Source organism: Engraulis encrasicolus, chromosome 8, assembly GCF_034702125.1.
Source record: "Engraulis encrasicolus isolate BLACKSEA-1 chromosome 8, IST_EnEncr_1.0, whole genome shotgun sequence".
NCBI lineage: Eukaryota > Metazoa > Chordata > Actinopteri > Clupeiformes > Engraulidae > Engraulis > Engraulis encrasicolus.
Window position 1 is genome coordinate 56,397,166 of NC_085864.1, and position 11,027 is coordinate 56,408,192.

Here is an 11,027-nt window from a genome sequence, read left to right on the forward strand (position 1 = left end):
TTTCACGTGAAGGTTTCCAGTGACATTTCCAAACGCACGCTGATGTCCCGGTAGCTCGCTGTCAGATTCCTGGCTTGCGTGAGACTAGGTGACACGTGACACAGGTGCTTCATGGGTATTGTAGGCTCGCGAAATCGCATTGTATTGCTTTTGTAGCAAAGACGGTCCGAAGAAAAAAACTACAAAATGCGGTGCCAAACTATTCAGAATAGTAACGGACCCGCCAGAATGGCTAGTGAACCTTCGGTATCTACTAGCCAACGCCGACTTTCACCCGCATTTGGCTACCTGGCGTGTGTTAGTGTTAAGCCCTGACACACACACAAACACACACTACACACCACACACACACACACACACACACACACACACACACACACACAACACAGTGTGCACACACACACACACACACACACACACACACACACACACACACACACACACACACACACACACACACACCACAAGGTCACATAGTGGCTGTTGGACACCTCATTCAGTCCTAATTTCTAAATTTCCTTTTAAGGCAGACACTGAAGGCAGACACTGAAGGCCACACGTTTGGAGCTTTTAGGAGAAAGTACCCAGTAATGGGTACACAGATCAGGTGCTTCCTAACCCAGTAATGGGTACACAGATCAGGTGCTTCCTAACCCAGTTATGGGTACACACATGCTTCCTAACCCAGTTATGGGTACACAGATCAGGTGCTTCCTAACCCAGTAATGGGTACGCAGATGCTTCCTAACTTCAGTAGGCTGACTGGGTGCTATGTGCCAAAATCTGTGAGTGGCAAAATCATGACTTGTTGAGCTACTGTAAGCGACGTGTTCTAAAAGGGGCAGCGTAGTTAGTATTTCAGTGTGTTGTTTTCAGTATTTTCACGGGTAGCAGTTCAACTGCTAAACCTTTTTTTCATTGGATGCCTTCTCTGGTTATACTTGAGAATAGGGCTGCACAATATATCGAAAATGCATCGAAATTGCGATATCAAGAGTGGCTATATGCATATGGCGAAAAAGACTTAATTACAGCTAACAAGTAAAACATTTCTGTGCAGTCCAATCACTAGCTGAATGTCAACAAATGCGCAAGAAGCCCGCCATGACCAAAGCCACGCCCCCCACACAGACCGACAAATTAATGACAAGAAAAAACACTCTGATATATTTTTAATTATCATTTAAACATCGTTATCGAGGTATTGCATGCTGTTATCGAGTATCGCTTCGTTTTCTGATATCATGCAGCCCTACTTGAGAATTGGGATGGACAGAGATGGGAGATGCGTAGAGGAGAGAAGAGCGTCCACACTCGGCAGTCTAGTCGCCTCTGCCTGGAGCACACACACAGAGAGGCTGGCTGGCTGCCTTTTAGGGCTTTTTAAGGCTTTTTAGGGCAATCTGGCCTCAATGCCACCGTAACACACCTCACCCCCACTGACTCAGTCAGACCAGACGAGTCAGACATGTCACTGTTTCCACTGCTGATGCCTTCGCTCCAGACCCAGACCCAGACCTAGTCATGTGGAATAGCTCTCTGGAATGGCAGACAGCTGGAGTAGCTAATGGGGAAGACAGACAGAGAGGGGCAAGAGGGAGAGGGAGAGAGGGGCAAGAGAGAGAGGGAGAGGGGCAAGAGAGAGAGAGAGAGAGAGGGACAGAGAGGGGCAAGAGAGAGAGAGAGAGAGGGGCAAGAGAGAGAGGGAGAGGGGCAAGAGAGAGAGAGAGAGAGAGGGACAGAGAGGGGCAAGAGAGAGAGAGAGAGAGAGGGACAGAGAGGGGCAAGAGAGAGAGGGAGAGAGGGGTAAGACAGAGAGGGACAGGGGCAAGAGAGAGAGAGGAGTAGGGGCAAGAGAGGAGGGGAAGGGAGGCAAGAGAGGGACAGGGGCAAGAGAGAGAGGTGTAAGAGAGAGAGGAGTAGGGGCAAGAGAGAGGGAGAGGGAGGGGCAAGAGAGAGAGAGGGGGGGGCAAGAAAGAGAGAGAGAGAGAGGGCAAGGGAAAGAGAGAGAGGGCAAGAGAAAGAGAGAGACAGGAGGGAGAGAGAGGGGGGGGGGAGAGGCAAGAGAGAGAGGTGTAAGAGAGAGAGGAGTAGGGGCAAGAGAGAGGGAGAGAGAGGAGATGGGCAAGAGAGAGGGAGGCAAGAGAGAGAGAGGGACAGGGGCAAGAGAGAGAGAGAGGGGCGAGAGAGAGAGAGAGAGGGTCAGGGGTAAGAGAGAGAGAGGGTCAGGGGTAAAAGAGAGAGAGGGTCAGGGGTAAGAGAGAGAGAGGGTCAGGGGTAAAAGAGAGAGAGGGTCAGGGGTAAGAGAGAGAGAGGGTCAGGGGTAAGAGAGAGAGAGACAGGAGAGAGACAGGGGTGAGAGAGAGAGGGACAGGGGTAAAAGAGAGAGGAGAGTGGCAAGAGAGAGAGGGGTAGGGGCAAGAGAGAGAGGGAGAGGGGGGGAAGAGAGAGGGAGATAGGGGCAAGAGAGAGAGGAGCAGGGGCTGGAGAGAGAGAGAGGGACAGAGAGGGGCAAGAGAGAGAGGGAGAGAGGGGTAAGACAGAGAGGGACAGGGGCAAGAGAGAGAGAGGAGTAGGGGCAAGAGAGAGAGAGGGGCAAGAGAAAAAGAGGGAGAGAGGGGCAAGAGAGACAGGGGCAAGAGAGAGAGAGAGGGAGAGGGGCAAGAGAGAGCGAGAGGGAGGGGCAAGAGAGAGAGAGAGAGAGGGGCAGGGGCAAGTGCAGTGCAGGCTGTTTATGTGCATCTGTCAAGCTGAAATAGTAATACTTATTGCACTAAATTAGTAAAAAGAGAGAGAGGAGAGGGGCAAGAGAGACAGGGGCAAGAGAGAGAGAGAGGGAGAGGGGCAAGAGAGAGAGAGAGAGAGGGGCAAGAGAGAGAGAGAGAGAGGGGGGGGTAAGAGAGAGAGATAGAGAGAGGTAAGAGAGAGAGAGAGAGGGGTAAGAGAGAGAGGGGGGCGAGAGAGAGAGAGAAAGAGAGAGAGAGAGAGAGAGAGAGGGGGTAAGGGAGAGAGGCAGGGGCAAGAGAGAGGGAGGCAAGAGAGAGAGAGGGACAGGGGCAAGAGAGGAGGGGCAGGGGCAAGAGAGAGAGAGGGGTAAGAGAGAGAGGGGGGCGAGAGAGAGAGGGAGAGGGACAAGAGAGGGACAGGGGCAAGTGCAGTGCTGGCTGTTTATATCCATCTGTCAAGCTGAAATATTAATATTTTGCACTAAATTAGTGACTTGGTGACTAAAATATCTGCAAATGTGTCCTGTTTAGAGCCTGACACAGGAGTGGATTTTCACCGTCCCATTCCGGTCCCAGAAAAAAAATCCCATCCTGTCCAATCCTGGCCTGGAGGAAAAGAAACAAATCCCATCCCGTCCACTCCTGAAAAGAATGTCTCCCAATCCTGCCCACTCCTACTCAAAATCAATCTCACTCCCGTTTCGTCAAAAAAAAACTAGGCTTTTTTTAATGAAAAAATAAGCCATCTATTTTTGTCAATCCCGCTCCCGTTCATTTCTATTCCCGCTCTGCCCGCTCCTGTTCATCTTTACAATTTTGACTCCCCGTGGGACCCACGGGAAATCCAGAAAAATGTAATCTTCTAGCCTGTTGTATCTGCTTATTACTGTGCCTCTCTTGCCTCGGTGTCGCCCCCTGCAGGTGAAGGGTGGTATCCTGCCCAGGCAGTGTTGGTTGGCTCTGACATTAGAGCTACTTGTGTGCTGCTGTACTGTACTGAATATCTGTCATCATGTCCTGTTGTGTCTGTCTATAACTGTTCCTCTCTTGCCTCTCTGTGTCTCCCCCTGCAGGTGAAGTGCGGTACCCAGCCCCAGCATCCCTTCGTGTCTGCGTTCCCCCTGGCGACCGCCACCCTGCCCTCCTCCTCCTCCTCCTCCAGGGTTGCCATGGGGATGGGGATGGGGATGGGTACAGGCCCCCTCCCCCGCAGTAGCACCTCCCCCGCCGCCCTCTCCTCCCCTTGCAGCCGGCTGGCACAGCTCCGCGAGGGCAGGACGCCACTGACACTGGGCCAGAGCCGGCCCGAGACCCGGCCGGAGGGGAGGTGTGGGGGGTACCTGTCGTCATCGTCACGGGGAGGAGGGGAGAGTTTGGGCTCGGACAGCTGCTGTAGTACTCCCCCAGGTAGCTCTTGCTACTCTTCACAGCGCAGCAGCCCCGCGCCTCCCCACACACACACACACACACACGCCTACGCACACACACACACACACACACACATGCACACACACCTCCCCAACATCAACACACACAGCCCCACACACACACACACACACACACCGCAGCACCATCATCCATACCAGCCCAACATCCACCCCAGCATGCCACGGTCTCCCTCGGCAACAGACCTCCTCCCCCGCTCCTCCCTCCCCACCTCCCTCTCTGGTGACCACCTCCTCCCATGCTCCTCCTCCTTCTCCTCCGCGGAGCTGCCCTCCTCCTTCTCCTCCTCCTCTCTCTCCTTCCTGCTCCTGGAGGAAGGGGAGGAGCCGGAGACCAACGTGGACACGGGCTGCGCCGTCACGTCGTCCAATCGGGACGCAGCAGGCTGCGCTTCAGGGCTGTCCAATCGCGACGCATCAGCATCATCATCATCATCGCCGGGAGGCTCCGCCCTGGAGACGCTGGCCATGGAACTCCGCCGTTGCCTAGTGACGGACGTGGGAGCGGTGAGGTCGCCGCAGGCGTGCGCGAGTCCCGGTGGACACTCCAGCAGTGCAGAGGGCCAGACAGCAGGGGGCGCTACTGTGGGAATCACACTCACACACAACCACCTGCTACACACCGAGGAATTCTTCATATGAGGAGAGGAAGTGAAATATAATAGAGACATATAATAGAGAACTCTCACTCTGATTGCCGCCCGTCGTAGCCAATAAGCTTACAACTCCAGTTTCTCTTCAAATGACCTTGGGGAGGTCACAGAACGTAGAGGTCACAGGGGTCAGAGGTTACCTGGTCTCCATGGAGACGCCCTGGTAGCAGGAGGGGTGCTGGGAAATGGAGGAGAGGACAAATAGACCGGACGGGAGTCGAGCGACACCGGCAACGGAAGTGATCGACTTTGTATTGAGTCGCTGGCGACAGACAAAAGTAATTTAGGCTACAAGAGGAGATTCGAGCAACAGTTTGTTGTTGAACTCTAAGCGAATATTACGCTAATTAGCTATGAACTCTAAGCGAATATTACGCTAATTAGCTATGAAGCGACTCGGCAACAGCAGCTACAGCCTGTAGGGATGTCGGAATGCTTGCATTTCTGTAACTCTGCTTTTTATCGGGCATACTCTGTCGTTAAACACAGTCCAGCGATTCTCTGTCGCTAGGTCGTCTCTGGTGTGGTGTTCTCCATCTGGTCATTGTGACACAGCACTCCACAGCACACAAGTGCTCACTGACTGCACACAACGATGCTTAACCCAAACGACGTCTCAAGGGAGCAGCGCAGCGGGATGGTATCACAATACTAACTCCCTAACCATCAGGCCTTAGCACTGCAATGCCACAGCTGTCTAGTAAATAGGGGTGTAAACGATTCGATATCGATTTCTTAAGGCCGCGATTCGATTATTTTCGATACTTTAGAATGCACCACGATACAATACGATTTGATCGTCGGCTATAGGATACGATGCATCGACCGATCATTATCTACACTACACCCCTACTAGTAACCTGCATATGACTCCTCTTGCCCTGTGAGGTATCTATTTGGTATGACTCCTAGCCATGTGAGGTATCTATTTGGTATGACTCCTAGCCATGTGAGGTATCTATTTGGTATGACTCCTCTTGCCCTGTGAGGTATCTATTTGGTATGACTCCTAGCCATGTGAGGTATCTATTTGGTATGAGTCCTAGCCCTGTGAGGTATCTATTTGGTATTGACTCCTCTTGCCCTGTGAGGTATCTATTTGGTATGACTCCTCTTGCCCTGTGAGGTATCTATTTGGTATGACTCCTCTAGTCCTGTGAGGTATCTTCTCATTGGAGTGGTAGTGGTCCACCTTGGCTAGGATGACATGCTTACATAGCATTACATTACATTACATTTAGTTGACACTTTTATCCAAAGAGAGAGACTTACAGCTATTTAGGTAGAGGGTATTAGTTCCAGTCCCTGGAGCAATGTGGGGTTAGCTGCCTTGCTCAAGGGCATTTTCATTATATTACATTACACTTAGCTGACGCTTTCATTCAAAGCGACTTACAATTACTTTTTGAAGTACAGGGCATTGGTTACAGTCCCAGGAGTTAGGCGCCCTGCTCAATGGCACCTCAGCCATGGAGTGAGATAGGGAGTGGAAGGGGTGGGATTCGAACCTGCAACCTGCAACCCCCTGATCTGAAGTCCATCTCCTTAACCACTACTAGGCCACGGCTGGAGATGTGTGGAGGGGGAGAGGAGAGCACATGCTGCATTCTGGAGATGTGTAGATGTGTAGAGGGGGAGAGGAGAGCACATGCTGCATTCTGGATGATTGTGGGTTTGGCTTCAGATCTGAAGTACAGTTGCGTACCGCTTGGCCAGAGGGAAGTGGTTTCAGGTCTGAAGCACGGTCCAAAAGCTACTACACAACTGGATACAGTACAGTCTAAATCTTTAGTCCGGATAAAAAGAGAAAAAGTCCACTTCAACCAGGATTTTCTGCTCCCACCGATTTATTTTTATTTTTCCATGAGTCCTAGTTGAAGCAGACTTTTTCTCTTATTATCTGGTCATTAAGTGGTGCTGCTCCTACGGTAGGCCAGACGTATGGATGTGCACACTTTTACCTACTGTTGAAATCTTCAGTCTGACCGCTCTCTCTCTGTGTCGAGAGGTATGTGGTTTCAAAGCTCCGCCTCTTCCCCTGTCTACCAGCGCAGGTCTGCGAGGTGCGGGGATTGTTTTGATTCGCTCCAGAGCGTTGCTATGGAAACGTCCTCAGGGAAGGCCAGAAAACATTGAGGAATAACAAGATACATTGCAAGCGTAACTACACACACACACACACACTCAGTAACCACACACACACACACAGTAACCACACACACACACACACACACACACACACACACACACACACTCAGTAACCACACACACACACACACACACAGTAACCACACAGTAACCACACACACACACACACACACACACACACACACACACACACACACACACACAGAGTGTGTAACCCAGGGAGTGAATGTTATTGGGCAGCGTAGTCTTGGCCCAACCAAGGGAGAGGGCGAGTAGAGTTGGTTGGCCCTCACAGAGGTATGGGAATCTACCAGCAATGGGAGACACGTGTGTGTGTGCGTGCGTGCGTGTGTGTGTGTGTGCGTGCGTGCGTGTGTGTGTGCGTGCGTGCTTCATCAATGGAACACTAGTATTTGATGAAAAGAAAGAAAAAAAAACATTACTACCATAGTACTACACTACTGCAACATTATGATTTTGTTCATTGCCATTCAGGGGTGCATCTCTCTCAAAATCATAGTTGCTAATTATGTTAGCTACTTTGCTTGCAATGCAATTTCCCTTTGGCAACTTCCCACGTGGCTAACTGGCCAGCCATTATGTTGTCGAGAAGCTCATCCCTGCTAACAACAAACTTTGCAGGGCCATGTAATGACTTACACAAGGAGTGCGTTCCAATATGCGACCTTGCCTCCTCCACTTGTGCTTGTCTCCTCGTACCAGGAAGTAATGTGTCATGATGACATCACTGACAACAGCATTATATTTCAATATCTTGCAAAAGCTCAATTGTAAAGCCTTCTTCTCATTTGCAATTGGGATGGTGAATGAAAAACAGTCCCTCAAAAGTTGTTGTGGCTACTAGGCTGACAGCTGGGAAACTTTATTGGTTTCTCCACGGAGGAGGGGCCAGGAGGTGGGGCGAGGAGACAAGCACAAGTGGAGGAGGCAAGGTCGCATATTGTAAAGCACTCAAGAAGTTTGTAGCGATTAGCCAGTACATACTGCTCCCCATGTCTTCTCCACACCACTACTTCACTCTGGGAGTGCATCTCAATATGGGACCTTGCCTCCTACACTTGCCTCCTCCACTCGCTTCTCGTCATGATTACATCACTGACAACAGCATTATATTTCAATATCTTGCAAAAGCTCAATTGTAGAGTCTTTTTCTCATTTGCAATTGGGATGGTGAATGAAAAACAGTCCCTCAAAAGTTGTTGTGGCGAGGCTGACAGCTGGGAAACTTTATCGTTTTCTCCACGGAGGAGGGGCAAGGAGGCGGGACGAGGAGACAAGCACAAGTGGAGGAGGCAAGGTCACATATTGGGATGCACCCTGTGTCTCCATCCCACTACTTTATTTGGTGTGATTATGCTTTTAGAGCCCTCTAGATGGCCACAGCGCCCTTACAGAAAGCCACTATTAAATGGCTTATTCTGAGCCAATATCATGTTTCTAATGATGTGTAATATCTAATGACTGTTTTGCCAAATCATGTACAGTAGCCCCCATTAGAACGTCGTCGCCTCATCAGAGGGAGTGTTGTGTAGCATTGTGAGCCACAACCGAATCCTTTGATATGTACGTATGTATGTCTTTTGGTCTTTTTTCTTTTTAAATTTATGACGGGACAGTGAGAGAGTGACAGGAAACGAGTGAGGGGAGAGTGAGACGGGTACAATTCGGCAAAGGACCCGGGCCAGACTCGTACCGTGGCGTAGCGGCCCAGTGCCTTACAGGGGCGTAGCAGCTAATTGTGGGCCCTATGTACCTCCTAGCATGCCTGGGAACTCCCATACTGCCTTTAGTTCTACACAATCGTTTCGATCTGAAAGACAGTCTGGCAAGGATGACTCATAACGTCCAAGATCATGGGCCCTGTGTCATAATGGCCAAGCATTCCGACCTTAACAGTTTCTCTGCCCAATCAGAGAGCAGGGCAGTGTGTCATAATTGCCAAGTATTCTCTCCCCTACGGAATTTACAATAGGCAACTCCCCAGACCTAATCTCACTTGTGATTAGGTCTGGTGTTAACCAGGCAAGCTAGGAGGTACATAGGCTACCTCCTAGCCATATGAGTAGAGTAGAGAGAGTAGAGTACTTTCATTAATCCCGAAGGAAATTAAGGTGTCTGTCATATATCTACATCAGTGTTTCTCAAACTTTTTCAAACCGAGGCCCACTTTGTCCCCCAAAAAAATTATCGGGGACCACCTGTCATCTGAATTGGCAGTTGATGGATGCTAATTTGACCCTGCTAATTTTTATGCAGATCTCTTCCTTTTTATTCACATTATAAGCCTGTCTTATTTTGTTGAAAACATGAAAATGTTACAAATATAGCCTACTGCGAGCTTATCTTGGAAAATCCCCGGACCACACTTTGAGAATCACTGATCTACATGAATCAGACTGTGTGCAGTGTTGCCAGATTTGTCAGATTAAAACCCGAAACCCAAAAGCTTCTCCAAATGCGCCAAATTCCGCCCAATTTCAACAAATTGCATTGGTTTCTATGGGCACAAAACGGCTTAAAAAAACCGCCAAATTGCCAAAATTTTCAATTTTTCTGTGTGTCTATACAGTGTACATGGGACCCTGGTGACTCAGTCACACTTTACCCCCTACACCCCCCACCCAACCCCCCTACACCCCCCACTTCACCCCCCTGCGCTAAAACTGAATCTCATGGTTCTCCTCATGCTCAAAGATGCTGCTGGCTAAGGGAAGTGAACCACTTACGAAAGGGAAGTCTCTTTGACAGGTACTGTACCAGAAGAAAACCAATTGCTTCCCCCACATCCCAAACTAGTGTGTAGCCTACAGTAGCCTACCATCCCCACCCTGAGGTGGGTCATAATAAACAGAGGACACATCTCCCCCAAGCATCACAACTAAGACTTAGGACAAATAAGACTGAACTGTAATATCAGATATATGGGTTGTAGTTGGAGTAAAGGGCTAATTGACAGAGGTGGTAGATGTGTTGTGTACATGCTGTACCCATAGGTCACTCACGCTTTAGCTGCACCAGCAGGTGTGAAGTCTCAAAGGGATTTGACTGTGTGTGTGTGCGTGCGTGCGTGCGTGTGTGTTTCTGACTTGTGCCTGCCTCCGGCAGCTACTGGACCTCAGGGGTGGACTGGTAATCTGGCATACAGGGCATTTTCCCGGTGGGCTGACAGTCCCCAGGGGCCTATACTGTTGTTGTTGTGGTTGTTTTCCTGGGCATTGGCCCACAAATCGGAGGGGGAGGCCCATTGGTCCATCGTCAATATAGACAGTGGATTCAGCCAGTCAAGATATAGTATGAAAGTGGCCTGTGCGTGTCTGGGGCCGATCTATGCCAAAAATGCCAGGGCCACTTTTCGGTCCCAGTCCAGCCCTGCTGTACCTGACGTTACTTCCAAACCCTAACCTTACCTTAACCCCAGAAGCTACTATGCCTTTTCACAAGCTGTTCTGTCTGTAATTGTAATATCTGTAATGTTATTGTGTGTAACACCATGTCTCTCTCAGCTCCTGTGTTCTGTAATGTTATTGTGTGTAACACCATGTCTCTCTCAGCTCCTGTGTTCTGTAATGTTATTGTGTGTAACACCATGTCTCTCTCAGCTCCTGTGTTCTGTAATGTTATTGTGTGTAACACCATGTCTCTCTCAGCTCCGATGTTCAGCTGTGCCACCTCACGTCAGTGTGATCCACATTTCCCATTAGTGTATGAATGAAGATCAGTCTTACTCTGTTATTAGTCCACTTGTTGATGATGAGTATGTGATGTATTATGAGAAGACTGCTAATGTCTAATGTGTGTAAGGGATATTGGTATGGTGATATACTGTATCATGAGAAGACTGCTAATGTCTGCAGGCAGGTATGACCCGCCCATAGTATTTATCTTCATTCCTATTCATGGTCTGGTCTGGAGGGTCTTTGACCTGACGAGATTTGAGGGGCGGGAGGAGAGGATTGCACTCAGTTCTGGTTTGAAGTGATTGGACAGCTCTCACCCGATCGTTTGCTTATTGGCCAGCCAGTCGCCTAGTGGAC

The 11,027-nt window shown here is 49.8% G+C and overlaps 1 protein-coding gene across 1 annotated transcript in view; it reads left to right on the plus strand.

Moving 5' to 3' along the window:
- The window catches only part of LOC134453796 (uncharacterized), a 31,638-nt gene extending 26,548 nt beyond the window's left edge, over positions 1-5,090 (plus strand). Inside the window, exon 7 of the mRNA XM_063204546.1 lies at positions 3,800-5,090. Coding sequence (XP_063060616.1) covers positions 3,800-4,813 — 1,014 coding nt within the window. The 3' untranslated portion in view covers positions 4,814-5,090. The remainder of the gene's footprint in view (positions 1-3,799) is intronic.
- The last annotated feature ends 5,937 nt before the right edge of the window (positions 5,091-11,027 follow it).